This window comes from Abramis brama (genome assembly GCF_963993115.1).
Source record: "Abramis brama genome assembly, chromosome: 24".
Taxonomy (NCBI): Eukaryota; Metazoa; Chordata; class Actinopteri; order Cypriniformes; family Leuciscidae; genus Abramis; species Abramis brama.
Window position 1 is genome coordinate 17,047,071 of NC_139986.1, and position 22,296 is coordinate 17,069,366.

Below are 22,296 nucleotides of genomic sequence, written 5' to 3' on the forward strand. Positions count from 1 at the left end.
GAAAAAGTCTGATCAAATCAAAACAACTTTCAAGCACCTGCAAATTTCGAGTAAAACGGGTATTCCTTTCGTTTAGTCACGTTATCCATATGCAAGCGGTATGTAAACAAGGCGCTGTGGACGTGCATGATGGTACCTTTCTAATCACAGGGAATTTCCTGACATTAGGGGTCGATGCCATAGCTTCTTCTACAGCCATTTATGGTGCATTCATGCATGGGACAGACCAAAAATGGTGTCTCTGTTTATCTAACGAGTGTGCCTATGTTTAGAGTGTGTGAGTCAATGTGTGGGTTGAGAGAAAAAGGAACTGAGAGTGTAAATTGGCTTATGTATATGCATGGTGTTAATGCAAGGCAAGCATGATGACTGTACGCTTGGCCTAATCAACCGGAGCGGACCACTGTTTCAACACCGAGGCCCACATCACAACGCACACAAAGGTAGATGGAGCGCTTCCTGAGAGGAAAGAGAAAAAAAAAGTGGAGCAACGCTGCAAGTAGCAGGAAGCATGTTTCCCATTCCTCCTCCAAAGTCTAGCACACCAGCCAAACTGCACACACATACACACAGCACTTTTCTACTACTTTTGAAGAACCGTTATCTTTAATTTTGTATCTTCAACTTAATTGCAGCTGATTGGTTCTCATCTCAAGGGGTTTATCGGAAAGAAGACAACTGGGGACATCCGTCATGGGTGAAATCAAGCTGAGATGTTGTTTAACAGTCAGATCCTCTGTAGATGAAGCTGCCCGTTGAGTTTTGATTTGAGTGATGGCTTTGTTTACACTGGCCGATGAGGGAGATAGTGATGGAAGAAAATCATAGCGGAAGACTGGAGAAATGGAGGATGTAGGGTACGAGATGACTTTCCTTCCTTGGCGTGCACAGATAAGCGCTTTGGTTTGGCCGCGTCTCTCCACGCTTGGCATGGCACGCAGCGCTCTTCTCCTTCCTGTCTCGGTATTGCTGTCGCTGCCAGAGGAAGACGGTTTCGAGTGTGTCCAGCTATTCTGGTCTGCTAACTAATGCATGTTTTGATGAGTTTGTTATTACTGTAGGCACAAGTGTGTAGATTTATGATGTGTGCTGTGAGATATGGGGTTATCCGTATACAAGTTTAATACATGTTACGTTTTTCGACTTTCTGATGTAACACAATGAAACAACTGGCAAAAATGCACCATGATATTACTATGTGGACTATGTCAAATAGATTTTGCTGTTCATACACTACCGTTAAACAGTTTGGGGTTGTAAAAATAGTAATATTGTGAAATAGTATTCCAGTTTAAAATAACTTTTTTTCCATTGTAATATATTTATTCCTGTGAGGGCAAAACTGAATTTTTAGCAGTCATTTCTCCAGTCTTCAGTGTCACATGATCCTTCAGAAATCTTTCTAATATGCTGATGCTCTTGATGCTCAAGAAAACAGTTTAACAGCTTAATAACTTTGTGGAAACCATGATGGGTTTTTATTAGGATTCTTTGATCAATAGAAAGTTTAAAATAACAGCATTTATTTTGAAAAATAATTTTGTGTAACAATGTAAAAGTCTTTATTGCCAAATTAAATTATTAATTTCTTTTTTTTACTGGAAATTTTGAATGGTAGTGTACGTAATAATGGTAGTATTTAACGCCTTATTTATTTTAAGCTGCATGTATATAAAACATTACATAGTGTAATTTAGACTGTGACAATAAATTATCTATTGCATATTCATGAGACTGGATGGAAGTCCCACCATCTGGCCAGGCTGGTTTCATAAGATTCACTGATATCATTGTTTATTCAAAGGAACATAATAAATAGACAGATTTTAATACAAAATTTCCCCTCATTTAAATTGTTGCTCTTAGTGAAGACATAATGTGCAAGAGATTGAGGATATACACAGAGACAGTGAAGGAAATGCCAAGATGTTAAGCTTTTTTACAAACAAAGTCCATTTAAGGCAAGTCGGCGGAACAAGAGGATGTTAGGGGTCCACGGGAAAGTTTAGAGAAAAAATAAACATATTTGACAGTAACAATAAAAAAACAACTTTTAGATTCGTATAGAAAAAAAACAACAATGTATCTCCTTGCTATGTTACAAGTATGGCTGTTTGGAATTATATTTATTGTGAAAACTGATAGAGAAAACTAATATTGTATGCTAAAATTCTGAGTTTAAAGGATATGCGATAAACTTATTACAAAGTAATTATTCTCACATAGAAAACTGACAAAGAGAAGTAAAATATTATTTTTCTAATACAGTATAAATTAGTTTGTTAGCAAAAATATATAACAGCCTTTATATTTTAGGAAAGGTTACTTTCATAAGATATATTTGGGGGTCCTTGGAATTCAAAACTTTTGTTCTACAGCAAAAAGAGCCGACTGGCTATTCTGATTGAAGGCGGGACGTCGTTTCCTATAGCTACCCTATTACTTCCATTGATTTATCTACTAGTGGTCCATCACCTCCTCCTCGTGCATCTTTGCATAAAGTCGAGGCAGAACAGAAGAGGGTTAAACGAAGATTTTGTGCCACAGCAGCCAATTAGAGCTGTGAAGCAACACACCGACTGCTTGTCACCTCCAATGCAGCAAGTGACGCCACACCGACTTCCTGTGACACAACCCACTGAGGCATTTTCACACAGGCGGCGGACGGGGTACTCTGGGGAGCTTTAAGACCAAAGTGTGAATTCTCCCAGGATACATCAGGGCTTCGCGGTACTGGTTGACAAGAATGTTAATTCACTTTCTTGCAGTAAACAAAGCTTTGTCAAAACCATAGACTCTTCCTATGCAGACACATTGGCTTGATATGAGGGAAAATACTGTATTTTCATGAGTACCTTACTAAAACGTTAGGTTTGTAAGGTGTTGGCATTTGGCAGTCTTGAGAAGGGAAAAATGACATGTTCTGTGTGTGGGTGTATGAATGACCTACAGGACATTGAAAATTAATATTGGGTGTGCCATTGAGCTCAAACACTTGGCTTCACCTACTCTTTCCTCTTTAGAAACGCTGCGTCTAAATGTCAAAATACTTTTATAGGAACGTTCTGGCACTTTTGGGCAGCTTGGCGTATTTTCTGTTCTTCCCCGTGCAGTGAGATCTTAGAAATGGCATAACGAGAGCTGGGATAAGACGAGAGGAATGAGATCAGGGAGAGGACAGAGAGCTGCAGAAATAATGAGAACGTTCCGACTCACCGTTTCTCTCGCTCATGCTCCAGCTTCACCCGTAAATCCTGAGAGAAGAAAACAACAAAATGAAATGAATTGATCCTGTGGATTAAATGCACAAATGAATTTTGATAATCTGCTCTTCTGTGCAAACTATAAGTAAAATCAGTCATACTGTAAACAAGAAAAGACCATTCAGAAACATCACTTGTATTTATAAAGACCAAGGGCCAAAAGTGGACACTTAAAAACACCCAAAAACTGCAAATAGACTTGTAAATGGAATGGAAATAAAATGGAAAAAGAAATAGTAACTTGCCAAATGGATGGTAACTTTATTAGTTTTTCTTAAAATTTTCTTTGTATTCAACCAGAAGAAAAAAATAAATATTCAATTATATTATATTATTTTAAATAAAAATAATGCAAAATACATTTACTGTATTAAACCAACAACAAAAATGAGGAACAAACTATTAATGAAAAATACTTTCATAGCTTTTAAAACAACCAATATGTACGTTCTTGCATGTTATACCATTTAACAAATACAACAAACTAGGCATATATTACATGAAATATATTCTCACATCCAGCCTTGGTCTACTAACTATAAATGCATGTCTGAGTCTGAGTCCACTTTGCATTCAAGAAGAACAAGATGTGACTTTGCATAAATATTACAAATACAATGTCCCTGTGTTCTCTTGAGATACTCTTTTGTGACATTGCTTTCTTCCTGTCTGTCTGTCATCAGTGCAGTGAAATCTTTAGTTTATCACCTGAACTGCAGTTGCAGGACTGGAAATGAAAGCATGTGTGGCATGTAAAGAATCTAACAGGATGAGGGTTCTCCTTTTGAGTGGGTGGTCAGGATCAAACCTTGTATACGTAATTATAAAATATTTAAAATATTTATGATCTTAGACCCACGGCAGAGAGAATGACGAAAAACGTGTAGACTTATCCACCTTATTTTTCAATGCAGAAGTAAGCTTTTTTACGTGTATGTGCGAGACTTCCAAATAATTGCCGATATAGGGACACAAAGTGCAGTGAATGATAAAACTGTTTGCACTACAAACCAGTGTGTTTATAATTAAGACAATAAATGATAATAATATGGCACAGTGTGTTTATAATTAAGACAATAAATGATAATAATATGGCACAGTGTGTTTATAATTAAGACAATAAATGATAATAATATGGCACAGTGTGTTTATAATTAAGACAATAAATGATAATAATATGGCACAGTGTGTTTATAATTAAGATAATAAATTATAATAATATGGCACAGTGTGTTTATAATTAAGACAATAAATTATAATAATATGGCAAGAAATACCAGTTTTTAATATCAAGTAGCATAACAAACTGTTTTGTACAGCTAAATATAACTGGCACCAGAAGCCAGACACATTGAATTTACAAAAAATAAGGTGGATACTGAGCAAGACTAAATCAAAATGTTACATGTAATACAATATAGCTCTGCTCATAAGTTATGCATTAAGAGCCGGGGAATGTAAGCTTTTTGAATAGAATCTTTGTTCGATTGCTAAGGCAGAGAAAGAAATTTACTAAGAATATGATGCATATATTAAATAAGTGTCACAATTCTAGGTCAGCGGTTGGAAAAAAAAAACAAAACAAAAAAAACTGTCATTTACTGTATAAAAACATTTACATATTATTCAAAATGCTTTCCATCGGGACTGATAAAAATCAGGTACCTTGTCTATTGTACAGTATTTCTTTTAGGAACATTCCCACAATTAAGGATGCTACTAGTAGTGTTGTAGTCAAGACCACCTAAACCGAGACCAAGTCATGACCAAGAACGAGACAAGACCAAGACTTTGAAGGGTCGAGACCAAGTCAAGACCAAGACAGGCCGAGACAGAGTCAAGACCTAGACCAGTGCAAGTCCCCACACTGCAAGACACACTTAAATGTGGAATATGCATATGCGGCCATTTTAAAACTCAAAGATCCGTAAAAATGCTAATCTCGATGAGGTATTAATCTAGACACAGTCCATTAGGCCTATGTCTTAAATTAATGTGAATAACAGGTGGTGGAACATGCATCATATGATCCATGCATTAAGTCTTGCCTAGTAGGCAAATTATTTGATATGTATTTTTCATTTACATGTTGGTACATATTGTGCAACAGGGAAGGAAACCCTGTATTTGTATATTATTTTGATTACAGTTTGTAAATATCTCACATGTGGTTTGACTTAGGCCTATGTTTTTGGTTAATATCGCCCAGTTTGGATTGGGGGGGGATGTAAAAAACAAAAATCTTGCATCACAATAAGTGTATTGTGAAACATTGAAACAAAACATTTTAGTAATTAAACAATTTTATTAGGTTTTTTATTATTGCTTGACACATTTCACGATTTCAATTCAATTAAATTCTTGTGATTTGATTCAATATTGATCATTTGGATAAATATTAGGTACACAATATAGGCATTAATTTTTCTCAAGAAAAAAAAAAAATCACCTAATGCTGTAAACACACAGAGAGCCCTATCAGCTGGTATTATTATTTAAGGTTAAAAATAACTAAAATTAAATTAAATATAATGCGTTTTTTATTAGAATAACAACAACTTTATTTAATGATGTAAGTAAAATATAATAAATATGTAATATAGTAGCCTACACAGCAAAATACTCTCTATAGCTATTTTTTTCTAGCCAACTAACGTGCGTTTATGGTCATTAAATGATTTTCCTGAGATAAATGTTATGTGACAATTGTTCTCCAGCTGTTTTGCCTCTTTCCGCGGTTGAAAAACACTGATGATCGATATTATGTATGAGGAATATACATTTCGGTAAGTTGTACTGTATCTTTCAACATTGTTCATTCGTGTTTATTTAGCTAGTAGAGATGATCGGTTAACGTCACATTTACAAGCGCCAAAACGGTATTTATTGTTTGAATTTCGTAATAGAATAGAATTTTTTATATATATCATAAGTAACCTGCTCTGTCTTGTCTGTCTTTGCTTTGCAATTTACAACCAAGTTCATAAAAGTGATTTATAATGATTTATAACTGCTCTAAAAAAAACCTGCCCCTGGTCTCCCCTACTGTTCTGAAATCAGCACTGCTCTGAATTTCACTGTTTGGCAGAAGCATAACTACTCCCCTGAGACGACACAGCACCTTTCACCGCTGAAGATAACGAACAGTCTGAACACTGTTTACACCGATACTGTTGACACTGTGACGTCATCTCCATCATGAATGCAGCAAGAGAGGCTGAAATAAGAATTAATCTGCACGTTTTTGTGCTTCTCGTGCATCTTCATTATGCATGTGCATTAACCTGTCAAGACTCCTCGTGAGTTGTTTTTTTGGGATGGTTATTGTTGTGTAACTTAGTTGGGAAAGTCGCTTCTGGCATTTTTGCGTGTATGAGAGAAAAGATGAGCGGTTAAAATTGTATGAGAAAGAACAACCAAGAGTGAGTTAGATAGAAACAAAAAGAGTGTATGTGCGTGTACAGAGTGCATGCCAGCCGTTTATCTTGAGGATTGACTGGTGTCCGGTGTCAAGCGACAGCATTTAGGAAATGAATGAAAACTACAAGGATACTGGTGTTTTATGCTGTATAGTACATAGGGACCGGATGTTAAATGTTAACAGTAGTGCCTCTCTCAGCTGTATCCTGTTTAAGACTGTATCGTACAATGCAGCTCTCGTTGGGTCAGGTTGAAGGTTGCATGTACCTTAAGTCTAGAGAACAATGTAGTAGAAGTGCTATTGAAAAGATTTACATTGTTTTTTTCTGAATCTCTGCTTTGCAGTTCATGATTATAAAAATAAATTAAATAAAATGAAACTATGAATAATATTATTAATATAATAAATGTTTAAAAATAAATAAATGTCACATTTATTATATTATATTATATTATTTTAATTTATTTTATAATTGTATTTATTTAGTTAGCTTGCAGTTCATTATTTTAAAATAAATAAAACAAAATTATATATATATATATATTATATACATACGAATATTAATATATTATAATATATAAAAATATAAATTATTCAATTAATATAATATGTATTTATTTATTCAGCTTTGCAGCTCATTAACAATCATAATTAATCAAATAAATCCGACTAGTTGCCATCTGACTAGTTGCTTTTGAAAACACAGCTTTTGCACATTCCTTTCTGCTTCTGAGTGATGCATTGTGAGTAATTACCTGTCTGTAGGATGAGGTTCTGCTCTTGGGCTTGTTGCTGCTGTTGCTCTTGAGTTGGTAACAGAACCGTAAAGCTGCCAGGTCCTTCATTATGGAGGTGAGTGCCTCTTCATCATCTGGAACAAACAAAGACAAGTTAAAGGAGCCGTATGTAAGATTGTGGCCAAAACTGGTACTGCAATCACTTTCAAATTACTGTAGAGCGGTGTATCCCCTCCCCCTCCCCCCCGACTCGAGGTTGCCAGATAGGCTGCAGGATCCAGCAGGAACCTAGGCTGCTACGTAGCTGTGGTAACTAGAGCAGAGCTGGCAACCCAGATGCCGAAACACTACTGACTTCGTGATTGGTAGATAGGTGGAGGGTGGCGCTTCAGGCCAAAACACAAGATGACAACATCAACATCAGTTGAGGGCTGCAACTTCACTTTTTAAATGACAATATCCTGGCCGGACTACTGTTGTCAGTGATATAAGTATTTGAAATGAACATGATTTCTTATTGTCTAGTGACATATCAGGGCCATTTTATGATTAATTGAAATACATTTCTTACATACAGCTCCTTTAAAACTACGCTGTGAGTGGATCTTCAAAAATGCGTCACTGAAGCAACTGGATGACTGCCACCTAAAAAGTCCTGATGAGAAGAAATTTGAACTAAAACGCTGACTTTTTCCATTTATTTTGTTTCAGCAGCATCACCAAACCAGACCTAGACATTATATAATGTACATATTTAAACTTACTTTTCTGGGCCGGCAATTTTCAATAACATTACACAGTGTAGCTTTAAGCACCATGTGCAAATGAGGTGTCTTTCACACAATCTTCTCAAGCTTCTCGAGTTTTAAACTACTGAAATAGAATGGTTATGTTTGGATCACGTTCCTATTCATATCTCTCATTTGAATACCACAATGTCATTCAAAGCAGCAGAAAGACACTCAATGTTCACACGGTGTCACAGCACTCCACTAACCGCGTGGTACACATTAGGGCTTTTCACACTTGAAACAGTTGACCCTGGGTCATTCTGAAGGCCGTGACACACCAAGCTTCAGCTTAGTTTTTTTGGTGTGTTCCGCACCAATGGCCGGATGCCATTGGGGTCTTTTGGGCCGATTCAGCATGACGAATCAGCGTCGGGCCGTCGGTGAGAGAGAGAACTCTGATCGGTTGTTCAGCTTGGCGAATGAGTCAGTGCAAGAGAATAAAAACGAAAGTGATGAAAGCGAGTGAAGAAGTCAAGACGCCAAAGACAGCTGTTATGTCAAGAAGGCTGTTAGAATTTTTACGTCCTCTAATAAGAACATGTTATAATGTTCTTATTTGCATATTTGTGGTGTCAGTGTCATTGATTGGACGAACGCAGCATGTGACCTGCTTATTTAAAGACTCTAGCATTGTGCATTCTCGTATTATATACTGCCGACAGCTATCATTTTTTTCCTGACAGGACTTTTCAGACTGTAAAGGTATTTTTGTCAATTTTAGACGTTTTTCTCCTCATACTTTTACCATTTAAGCAATGTGCTGTTTACATGACTGTCCAAAGAAAATATGTAAATATGAGGCACACGATTGTTTGTCAGTTGCTGACCATCAAACCGTAACATAATTTAACAACGTACATGTTTAGCATCGCAATGCAGGGTTAACAGAACAAAGCTGGTGCTAACCAGGCTCTGGAGGGGGGTTTCATAACCCAAGATAAAAAAGCGGTGCTAACCTCGCTTCTAAATTAGAAGTGTGAAACGTTCCTTAACCCAGGGTTAAAAGCGGGGCTTAGAAAGACTATAACTTGGGGTTAAGTGCAGTATGAAAAGCCCTAAACCAGCCCCATTGTATTTCCTTTGAGCTTCTATCAGGGTTTTTTCCATAGTTGCAGACACAAACCCATCCCTGACATATTTCCATAACAGCACTGATGTGCTCCTTTTTCTGTAGTGTGGCCCACTGATGTAAACCAACCGGCCACAGAGAGAGAGAGAGAGAGAGATAGAGAGAGAGAGAGAGAGAGAGAGAGAGAGAGAGAGAGAGAGAGAGAGAGAGAGAGAGAGAGAGAGAGAGAGAGAGAGAGAGAGAGAGAGAGAGGGAGCACACAGGGACAGGCACGTGGCCAGACGCAAGAGATCACATTATATTAGCATTAAAGGTTTGGTCCCATTGATGGGCTTGTTCTGCTCCGATGCATTAAACCCTGGGCATGACAAGCACAGCTTTAGTGAGAGAGAGAATTTTAATAATGCAACATACACTAAACAAGATAAGCATTACAGCAAGTCTGAGCTTCAAAGAGCCATTCAACAAAAAAAAAAGCTAAGCACTGAATCAACCAAGAAATTCAGAACACAATGTGGTTTTGTTTTAACATGCCCTTTACAAAGCAAAAACTAATAGGCTTTCTTTCCCCCCAACAATTAATTGGAAACTTTTATTACAATACGTCGGATAAAAGCTTCAATCCTTTATCAGTGAACACAGGAAGGTTTTTGCAGAGAACATATCGGAGCGTCTCATGTGTGTCTTGAATTCATAACTGGACCACATGAAGAATGACTGCGGCAACCTCCGTGCAAGAAAAGCACAAGAATATGAACACTAGCAGCAGCCTGTGAAACATTAAAATAGTCCACAAACTCCATCATTAAAAGTGAAATGGGAGCAATCATGCAAATGAGCGTGTCATGCATTAACATATCAAGAGGCCCTAATGGGGCCAATTAAGCGAGTCTTGTAATTACAGTCTGAGTGGAAGGTCATTCACCTCTGCTATCATGGGGAGGAGATAGTGAAAGAGAGACTAGAGCTCTTGTTAATTTCAGGTGCCTATGTGCCAATTTATTTGCTCTATTTATCCACAGATCTTAGAAATGAAGTAATTTCTGAGTTGGTTTAAACTTGGTAAGTCTGATTAGATTCATCCTGTCCAGGCTGCTTTTGATAATGGGGACATCAAGCTGTAAAAATTACTTAAAGCACTTCAGAAATATCATAAAAGTACACTTCTGTGATACTTTAATGGTCCTTTTTTGTAATATTGTAGAAATTAATTTTTACTGAAGAACAGAACTCTAACCATTCTGTAATATATTTTATTCTGCAATTATATGGCCAAACTCTTCCATTAAACAAGCTAACAACATTAATACTGGCTGAATCCAGAAGGGTGGGTCATGTGCAGCAAACGGCAGTGGTGTATTTGAAGGGGTTTTATTGCATCCCAGGGGACGCAGAAGAGCATTGTGGGGCAGTGGAGTGCTGGGCGAGACAGTGGCGACACTGCTGAGGCAGATGGAGTCTGGGGTATATCTATGATTCAGACACCAGCGTAAGTCTCACTCCGCAGCTGTTCTTCCACAGTGGCATCCACCATTAGACAGGGTTCACAAAGGGTTCACAACACACACATTTTCTTTCTCCATCTGACCTCATTTCTATTTTAATATTGTCAGATTTGTCATACCATAGTGCTTCATCTTCAGCAAAACAACCTCCGAAAAATACCCTTTTCAGAAGCTATTGGTCTTAAAACACTGAGGGGGAATTCACTAAACGCTTGAGCCACTTTTGCAAGCAATATTTCAGTGCAAAACACAACATCTTATCCACTAAACACCCACAATCCAATTTAAACAGGTGCTAAATACACTTAAACAGTGCTGCACCACATTTTAATTAAATTAGGGCTGCAAATAACCAAAATTTTATTGATCATTTAGATAAATAGCAAAATTTGAATTTGAATTGTATTCTACATCCTGACCATAATTCCTAAAATAACACAAACATGAGTCACTTTTCTCGAACCGTTGTCTTTGCTTAACCGTTCCATTCCGTGCCGCACGGATATGGTTGCATTTTGATAACAGCTCTGATAACAGAGCTCTCCGGAATGTAATACAACTTTTTTGTCTTAGAAATGCAAGAGTTTTCAAACAATATGAGATGTAAATAGTGAACGAATTATGGAGGATGATCAGATATTTCTTTTAATTTTATTATTCATTTGTTAGCCAGCTACAGAGAAAGTGGTAGCCAGGCAACAGACAAGTGATCAATCCTGAGTTGCGATGTTACTTTAGCTAACGGTTAGCTAAACCATGCTGAGAATTCCGGGCCAAGAACGGTCTGTAACCGTGAACTGGAATACAACTGGAACCGTTCCTTACAGTTCTTAGAACCGTTCGGCCCGATGGTGGAAAAATCGGCTAATTTATTGAAATTTATTTATTGAAATTTATTGAAAAGATTTCTGGTACAGGATATACAATCCTCTATTCCAGACTCTAAAAACACAAACAAATAGCCTACATATATATATATACATATAAAATTCACATTTTAACATTTTATAAAAACCCATTAAATTTCATAATTAAAGTTTTTCTAACAATCATAACTAAATTACATAAATTAATTACATTAGTTACTAACAAGCTTTATAGTTATACATAACGTCTTTTGACAGGCAAAATGCATCCAACCTGTTCTTAAAGGAATAAATAGAAGGGGAACACACAACTTCTTCTGGAAGCTCGTTCCATGATTTTACCACACGAAGTGTAAAAAAGTTATTTCTCTTTTCAGACAAACATGTTCTAGGGTAGAGTTTTAAAGAATTTCCTCGTGTCTCGTACCTATTTTTCCAGAACTGAAGAATAGGCTCAACTGTAACATCGTATATTCCCTGTACAAGTTTATATACCTGAATCATATCTCCTCTATATCTCCTAAATTTGAGTGTTGGCAAACTTAATTTCCTCAATCTATCTTCATACGACATATTTCTCATTCCTGGAATTAATTTAGTAGCTCTTCTCTGGACTCTTTCAATTTTTTCTACATATTTTAATTTATATGGACACCAGACCGAGCTTGCATATTCAAGATGTGATCTTACCAGGGATTTATACAATGGTAAAAATATATCCTTACCTAAATTTTGAAAAGTTCTTCTTATTATTGCAATCATAGATGTTGCTTTTTTAACTTTTTCAGAGATATGTGTGTGGAATTCAAGTGAGCCATCCACCACAACACCTACGTCCCTCTCCTCACGTACAGAATTCACCATTATATCCCCAACTACATAATTGGCTATAGTGTCATTTTTTTTCCCAATATGTAAGTGTTTACACTTTTCAGGATTCATCTTTAATAGCCACTGGTCACACCATTTACTCGTGCTACCTAGATCTTCTTGAAGATAGGCTCGGTCTGTGTCACTTGTTATTATTCTAAAAATGTTAGTATCATCCGCAAAAAGGTAAACATCAGACTGCATCATATCTGGCAGATCGTTTATATATATTACAAATAGAACAGGGCCCAAGACTGATCCCTGTGGGACCCCAGATGTCACCGGCTTCCAATCTGAGGCAGCACCATTCACTACCACCTGTTGTTTTCTGTTGTGCAAAAAATCCTGTATCCAATAAATAACTCTATTGTCTAAACAATAAGATTTTAACTTTGATAGTAGTCTTTTATGAGGGACAGTGTCAAAGGCTTTTTGAAAGTCCAGATAAATACAGTCTCCTGTTTGATCTCTATCCATGGCTTGTGACCATTTGTCAAAAACTGTGAGTAAGTGAAGAGAGGTTGACCGCCCAGATATGAAACCATATTGTTTACTACTAAATAATTTATTAATTTTCATGTGATTGACTATATATGTCCTTATCAATTTTTCCATTGTTCTGCTAACAACTGACGTTAAACTGACTGATCGATAGTTTCCAGCTAGAGATTTATTTCCTTTTTTAAAAAATGCACTAATTTGAGCCTCTTTCCAGTCATTTGGTAAAACTGAGTCCTCTAATGATTTGTTAAATAGTACTGTTAGTGGTTCAGCAATCTCAGTCGCCAGTTCCTTCAAAATCCTAGGATGTATCAAATCTGGTCCAGGGGATTTATATACATTCATTTCCTGTAAAAGCCATTTTGTATCTTCAACTGTTATTTCAATATTTTCTGTTTGCTGAACTTCCAACCTTGGTACCTCGGGTATCTGCCCATCAGGCTCTTCAACAAATACACTGCAGAAGTATTCTGACAATATATCTGCCTTTTCTATATCTTTCTCTGTTTTTATAGAATTAGTATTATTCTGATTGCAATATAGATCACCCACTGCCGTTTTTATTTTTGTCCTTTTATTTATATAATTCCATATAACCTTTGGTTTATACTTAGATTGTTTGGCTATTCTTTCTTCATATTTTCTCTTTATATTTCTCGTTCTCATCCTCACAATGTTTCGAACTCTCCGATAAGCCTGCTGTATTTCTGTTTTTTTATTTCGTAATGCTTTCCTTCCAAGATTTTTTTATTCTTTTCTTTTTTCTTTTGTAATTTCGTCTAATGGAAAGAAGTATTTTTTATTATTATTATTATTGTTATTATTATTATAGGGCCTAATATTAACAATAGGTACAAATTTCTCCTCTATTTCCTTTAACTTAGACTTTATAAGTACCCATTTTTTATTAACATCATAATTGGATAGATGTTCTTTCCTTATTGTAGTTCCTTCTTGTGGGTACATTATTTAACATTTGTGTATAACAAATTACCTTAAACAACAATACACAATGATCACTCTTGCCTAAAGGGCTTAGATATTGAATGTCATCTATCATGTGTTCCTCATTTGTTACAATAAGATCCAATACATGTGGTGTATCACCACCTCGCCACCTTGTTGGTTCTAAAACATGTTGGAACAACCATAGATTTTGAATACAGTCCAAAAACCTGTTGTCTAATGATATGGGGTTATTTCCCTTCACTTCTAATAATCTCCAATCTATATTTGGCAATTTAAAACCCCCCATAATTAATTTGTATGAATGTTTTATAATCGACACTTCTTCTAGTAAAACCAAAAGTTTATCATTATTGCTCTCTGTTCCACTATCTGACCTGTAAATTAATCCAATAATCACATTCTCGTTATTGCTACATTTAATCTTAACAAAAATACTTTCTTGGAATTCTGAAACAGTTACCAATTCTTTTGCTTCTAAAGTTTTGTGTACATAAAGCAGTAAACCTCTTCCTATATCATTCTCTATATTCCTTGAAAACATATTATAGTCCTCTATATCACCCAAGTTGAATTCTGTTGGGATCATCTGTAATGTGTGCCAAAAACCGGCACATTCAGGAGGCATAATTCATTCTTGAAATGATCTCACAATTTACTGTACCCTAAAGAGCCTCTATTGCAGCTCTACTGACCCCTGTTAGTCATGACTTGCTGACTTATCTGTCATGCATTTTACGCCCAGGTTAGAAACACCAAGTCACGCATAAATGTCAAACCCAGAGCTGTGTATTACACAACGGCATGCTCACTTCACTCAGTACACGGAAGACTGATAAGCTAGTATCTCTGCTTTTGCTCAACCACACCTGTGTGTACGAAAGAAAGATGGCCAGCACGTGTTCTTAGAGTATGATGCAAGTCACTTAAAATAGAAAGCATAAACACAGGTTATGTTATGGTCTATTAATGACTGAGCTAGTATTTTATATCTTAATTAAATATAACAATTATAACAAGAATGCAGAACACCTCCAACTGCCGCAAGCTTCAGATCTAGGAAGTCTGCCATCTGCCCTTGTTGTTAAGAGTTGATCAAAATGGTTGCATTAAAAGCTGAGTTTCTACGCTTTAAATGATACCCATTTCGTGTTATTCCATTCAGTGGTTGCTTAGTGATTTGATTATGATTTTTTTTTTTAGGTTTAAGGGGTTAAACAGCATATAAAATCAACAGAAACTACTTGAATAGAATGTAACAGAATAGAGCAGAATCTTTACTAAACTGAATTGAATCTGATTGAATTGTCCTGAATAGAATATAAATGAATTGTACAGAATTTGTACTAAACTGAATAGAATATTAAAAGAATGTAATTGACTAGAATGTAAAGGAATCAAACATAATATTTACTAAACTGAACAGAATATTGTGCAATCAGATAGTTTTGAATACAATGTAATTGACAATGTAAATGAATTGAACAAAATCTTTACTAGATTGAATAGAATCTAATTGACTTGAGTATAAAAGAAGCACAAAAACTTTGCAGCTGTGATGTGTTTGCGGTTTGAGCTTTTATAACATCCGTACACATCGTAAAGCGAAGCTCCAATGGGAATGATGCTATTGTAAGAGGATCACCATCCCTCTATCACCTCATACTGATGTGAAGATAAGATGATTTACTCTGATAACACTATGGCAGTCTGGTGGAAATCCTTGCGACTGATTGCGTGACAATGTTTCCATTACCTTCCTCTAAGAGCATTTCACTTGACATGAAGACAAATTGATCATGTCAAGAAGATAAAGGAAGCAAAACTATAAACAAATGCAAAAGGTTTTTGAATTAAGCCAGAGAAAAGAGATACAAGGACAGCTGTGAGAGAAAACTGCATCTATCTAACATACAGCATTTGATACAACAATAACCTGTAATTTGATACAGAGTTTTAACCACAGAAGTGTCAATTTAATCCAAAGCCACTCTGCCACAAACACTGATGCAGTGTACACACATATTTGGTAGACAAAAACCACAGATGCTAAGATCAGACATTTACCGACATTCATACCTCACCCTCCCACTTCAAGGTCTCTCTACCGAAACTTCCAATGAACACAAACATGAACATTACACCTCCAGCAGTAAATATAAACTTCATCTAAACTCACAACCATTTGTTTTTATTAATACTAACAGGCTGTAATGTTACCTCATCTGTCTTTGACAGGTTTCTCAGGGCTGTTGTGTGATTGTGTATTTGTACTGATGTGCTGCTGGAAGAAGCCACTGATGTGATCAGAGTTTAAGAAAATGAAGACATAGAGGGGATTTCCCCAGTGCTACAGTCACCACTAAAGCATTCAGCAAGATTAGAGCAACATGCGGTCCTCCACCTCTACTATGTGTATATCCCATGTGTCCGTGCCTGTTTTTGTACAAATGCAATGAAACAAAAACTCAGAAGTTGGTGAAGAAAATGTCTGGTTATATTTCGCCCCAAAATACACAGGGAAGAAAAAATAAATTATTATTTGTATAAAGAAAATGAAGCTTGCATTTTTAGGGTCATTTGTCTTTCATTGTGATATTATTTTCAGAATATTCACCATGTGTCAAGATGTTTTACTTTTATGTTTATCTGTAATTCTCATTATTCTCAATTATGATTCTTATTACTGTAATATAAATCGCTAGCCTAGAAATCTAGACGCACCCTAGCGGCAGCAAAATGTATTTTGCTTCCAGGGCAGTCTAGCAACTCTCCATTGACTTTCGAGCTGCAAAAAAAAACCTAAATTGGGTCAGGCCAATCACGTCGTGTATAGAGTAGGCGGGGTGGGCTTAACATAATGACGACAGAGTTGCGACGGTTACCTGCCACTTGAAAACAAAGAATGACGGCGGCTGGAGAACAGTCTTTCGAATCGGCTTTGTCCGCGACTCTGGAGGACTTGGAGTTAAGTTTTTCTTTGAGAAAAGAGCAAAGAACGGCACTTAAGTCATTCTTAAAAAAAGGAAGATGTGTTCGTTGTTTTGCCGGCCAGATATGGCAAAAGTTGAATCTATCAACTAGCTCCGCTGTTGGGAGAACGCTCTGGTTGGTTGAAGCGCTGTCCTATTGCGTGCAGAGGGAATTTGAAAGACGCTGTTTATCCCGCCCCTCAGACTGAGCTCTGTCAATGGTGAGTTGCCAGACCTAACATCTTGATGTAGGTCTGGCTTGCCAGGCTAATAAATCGCATAATCTGAACACAATATTTTTATTTTAATATGCATATATATTAAAATACAGCATAGCAACAGTGATATTTAAATACTTTACAATATAAATAATATATCATTATTTTTCTGCATTATGCCAATGATAATGGGTGAAATGTACAATGCAAAACGTCCCAAAAACAGGCTTTATTTTCTTTGTGCAAATATAATTTCTTAATTTTTCACTTTTCATTTTGAAGTAATATGTGATCTAGTAAGGCTCACCTCGTACCACTGTGCCCTACTGAAGCGTTAATGTTCAACGAGAGAATAATGCAGATGATGTAACAGTTTCAGAGGTGTGTCCGTGTTTGCTTTTTCCTCTGCTACCTGTACCACCTCATTATTGTGGCATTAGTAAACAAGAACACTGCACACTTCGCACTGACATTGACGCCTGATTGGAAGTCTCAGATTTCAGTATTAGTGAATCTAAAATGAGCCTAAAAAATGACAAACCTTGTGAGTTCTTGTGCTGTCCAGGTCCATTTTGGAGACCGCCATCTGTCAAAACAGGCACAAAATCAAGAGTTGCACAGTGACAATCTGACAGTTTGTATGATATTTATAATCACAAAGATGTGTTTATAGGTTGTTCAAGTTGTTATCAAATGTGATTTTCAATGACAAGCATGTAATCAGTTCTCTTGAACTGTATTATTCAAAGAGTAGCATTGAAAACAACGGAACTAAGCGACTTAATCACCTATGATGATGTCCTTTTCAGGTCAGTATGAACCTGTCGATTTCTACCATGGCTTTGACTATGCAGTGCAGTTTAATGCATGTATTAATATATCAGACAAAATAGCACAATTTTTAAAAGGTGTAAATCATGTTACTTAGCTTCCTTTACCATAATAAACACAACGGGGAATCTGTAATAATTTCAATATGATGGTTAGAGCAGATGTTGCCATTTTTATCTTTTTATGGTGCAATGCACTGGCTTTTAAAAACAAAAACAGGCAATTTATGTAGAAATATTCTTTTGATGTTTATATACTGATGTTTAATGCCTGTGAGAACTGCTGAGGCATTTTAACAAAACAGAGCTTTAGAAATAAATGATCCCAAGACGAGCCAAGTTACGAATAGGTTTAATCATGTTTCTGTAGCTGCATCTCTCTTTTTTTTTTTTGCAATGCTCAGAGGAACTGTTTACAGGAAGTGTGTACGCTATGAAGGGGAAGAAGACCAGGAGAGAGAGCTTACCCATGTTTACTGTCATCATCAGGAAGTGACCCTAGTGAACTCGAGCTGAACGCTCGACTCCTTTCATCAGGGAAAATCTTCACTCTGCAAACACAACATAAACAGAGTGAATTAGAGACATAATTAACTTGAAATACCAACAAACATACAAAAATAGTTATAATAAAGAAAGCCAAAAACCCCTTACAGATGTGCCAATGCAAAATTACAGTAATGATTCTTGTGTTTCTGTGCTTAACATTAAATGAAAAATACATTAAGAATACAATTCAATACACCTCTTCTATTTTTATTTCTGTATTAAAATTCATTTTTGATATTTTTGGGAGGCAAGTCAAAATGTCAGGCTGATACAACTGTCCTTATATTATGATGAAAAATATTATTATAAAGAAAAAAGCCTCATTAAAGGGATATTTCACCGCTTGAAAGATGAATGTGTATTTAAATTTGGTTATTTATGTAGTAGAAATGTGAAATTATTTTAGAAGTCGGTGTCTTCTAGACTGAGAAAAACCCGGAAAATGTATTTTTGGCTTGTGTGGACGAAAGACAACAACTCCCAGAATGCACTTGCTTCGCTGCCCTATGAGGCCACTCCCAAGCCACGCCTACTGGTTACAGAGGGCAGTATCTGAAGAAATGATACAACTAGGCTACTAGTTGACTCGAAACTGAAAAGAGGCCATTTTATCGTGAGATCCCACCCCCTATGGGCGGGTTGAAAACATGCAGAACGAGCTCCTACTACTGGCTGTAGTCTCAGGCCAAAAAAGCCTCCGATGACGCAAAATGACGATTTATTTGCGTCATCTGAGTTTTTTTTCCAGACACACAATACAGAAATCTCTCGTCTCAGGGGGACATGAGGGACGGAAGCACGGTCATTCGAAAATAGTACCGGGTTTCTACTGATACAAAGCTTAATGCTAATCGGTGAAGTATCCCTTTAAAAGATTAAAGAAAAAAGAAAATATAGTTTAGTGTAATTTATTTTTTATGTTTAGTGAAATCAATCTCTATTGTTTATTAAAATATATTTTCCAAAATATACATGAGTATAGAGAGTCATAGAGAAGAGTCATAGAGAGGATCTCTACAAATATTACAAATGATACATTTACAAATCAATACTTTTTTAATATTTAGGGAAACAATTATATTTTAAGTTATTTATTTTGAAACTAATGATTAAGATGTGTACACTCATATGTATTATAGATGTATGGAAAATATGTTATTTATACTTTGTGGTTATAAACACATTTTTTGAAAGTAAAGTCTTTGAATCAAATATATCTGTACTATTATTCATCCGTCTTAATTTTTTAAAAATCAGCTGACTTCATAGCACAGTGAACTTTTTAGGAAACAAAGAAAATTTGATATGACCCCTTTAAATAACTAATGTCACATTATGTCACAATGCAATTCTCTTCATAACAGCCAACTGTAAGTAAATCATAACTGTCCATAAACAGTGTATCTGACTGCCAACAGCAAATACAGCCTTCCTCTCCCAGTCGCTGTCATTTTATGTCATTCTTCAGATGAGAGAGAGACGCTTGTCTTTGAAGACAAAATGTGCCCCTGTTGCCCTTGAGACATTGTTAAGCCACATCGAGCGGGATAAAAATGGAGGGAGCGCTAAAGGTAGCGACCACAGTGCTCTTCAAAGACGAGTCGGAGCGTTTTTAATGCCAGGCATCTTGCGTTTGAGAATCTGTCACCAGCAGCCACAGGCTGATCTGAGAGCAGTTTTTCATATTCTGACACATGAAAGGCAAGACAATGAGATCTATTTTTTTCTTCATTTATAATTGTCAGCTTCGCGCAACAATATCGACGAGTCGCCTGGAGATTGCTGCAGAAAGAAGAGCAATTACAGTCGTCAGCAAAGCGCGAAAGAGCCCTGAACTCAAGAGGCTCAAAGTACAAGAGTGCCAGCGAAAAGGTTACGAACATTTGCACGGAAATAGCTATACAAATTGGAGCAATCTTTGTCTGCCTGTAAAATAATAAATGAGCCAAATATAGCGGCGGTGCTGCGGAGAGGCTGATTCTCTCTTGATGGCTCTTGTAGTTATTATGCCAAATGACTTGGCTGGAAACGATGAGTCTTGAGTAAACAGCACTTTCTGCGGCTGATGAGATGTGATTTCAAAAGCAGCTCAAGTTAAAAGTGGTTGACATGACAAGCTTTTGTCTGTGATGTCTTATTGTTAATGTTTTGTCTATTGTTATTGTTTTGTCTATGGTGTCTTATCGCTATTGATTTAAAACTCATTGATTCATTGATGCACGACTCATGTAGGTAAACATTGCTATTTCTACCATAGTCTGTCTGAAAACTCAATTCTGATTGGCTGGAAAGTGTGCGACAAAACCGTTTCATGAACAGATAGTTCCAAGTCAGTTTAATCATCACCGCTCTATATTAATGCAATGTTTTCATTGAAGCGCACAGATGCATACGTCACTCAGAGATTGCGCTATGCACACACAGAAACATTCAGGAGATCAGAAACTTGTCATCAACCCTGCCCCACGACTTTATATTTTATTCATAAAATAGCTTAGCTACTGAATCGCTACATTATATTTCTCAGAAACAAGGGGGTAACATTGCTGGTTTTGAAGTAATTAAACTCACAGCTTTGTTGTAATAGAGAGAGACACTGAACAGATGCAGGTAATTCACACACACATATCTCTCTCTCTCTCTCTCTCTCTCTATAATGAATTCAAATAAATGCTATAATTCATTCATTGAAACAAATGCAATCTTACGCACTACTTCATCTCAGTGTCTGATTTAAAGCCGACACAATGCTAGATCTAACAAACTGTAACTGACGAAAATAACCATTATTTTTACCCTTCCGGTCAAATGTATTGCGCTGCAATCTTCAATAACAGCTTTAAGTTGTCAATGCTGGCAAATGACCATGGTATAAGCGGGATAATCCACGGCTAGCTGTGCATTAAATGATTGGGATGCACTCCGGGTCGACCGGTTCTTTGCCTCCTGCATTAAAATCGTTTAATGCACAGCTAACCGTGGATTATCCATTACTTATTACAATGTATTGTTATAATGGTGCATATAAAGACTATAATTAAATATCATTCTGCATTGTGTTCATTTAGCACAGTGCAAAAATGTGAGAAAAACATGTCACTTTTTGCGGAGACGTTATTCCTTTTCCAAGTAAACTGACTTTTTTCGTCTGGCTAAGGACAGATAGCAGCACCACTCACATTTACTTCAGCTGTCATTCTATAAAATAAATTTTATTTTCTAAGATTGTTTCTTAAATGCAACTGTCCATATCTGACTGTCACATAAAACTGAGACTGAAGATGCTGTCTTGTATCCAAAACCAGCAACAACAAAAAAACTGCAAATGGCTAAAGTTGCAAACACTAAATAGCAGCGAATCTAGGGTGAACTTTGCGTCCTGTGTTTAATTACAAAAAAAAGTATCTGATAAAAGACTTTTAACAGTGCAAAACTGAAAAAAAAGGTAATCTCTTTACATCACAGACATTCCTTTACAATGATACACACAGTTACCAGTTACTACTGGAGTTTGGCTCAGTGGGAATCTAAACTCCGCCACACCTCCTCTCCCTGGCATATCTTAAAGCGTTCTTTTCTGTCTCTAAGCCTCATTCATTGCTCTTTATTTTTCCCTCTTTGTTTCTAAGGCTTGCATGGTCCCCGAGTTTCTGAAGAAACAGTCAGCGCAGAAAAATGTCTGGGCTCCTGACAGAAACACAAAAGGGTTTGCTGTAAGTTTCCAGAGCTCAAGCCAAG

At 36.5% G+C, this 22,296-nt stretch overlaps 1 protein-coding gene across 1 annotated transcript in view; it reads right to left on the bottom strand.

Annotated features, from left to right (window-relative positions):
* Positions 1-22,296, bottom strand: part of map3k22 (mitogen-activated protein kinase kinase kinase 22) — a 56,636-nt gene that overhangs the window by 22,878 nt on the left and 11,462 nt on the right. The window contains exons 2-5 of the mRNA XM_084102133.1: positions 18,477-18,560; positions 17,721-17,765; positions 7,440-7,555; positions 3,217-3,254 (exon numbers count right to left, since the gene is read on the bottom strand). Of these exons, the coding sequence (XP_083958259.1) occupies positions 3,217-3,254; positions 7,440-7,555; positions 17,721-17,765; positions 18,477-18,495 (218 nt within the window). The 5' untranslated portion in view covers positions 18,496-18,560. The remainder of the gene's footprint in view (positions 1-3,216; positions 3,255-7,439; positions 7,556-17,720; positions 17,766-18,476; positions 18,561-22,296) is intronic.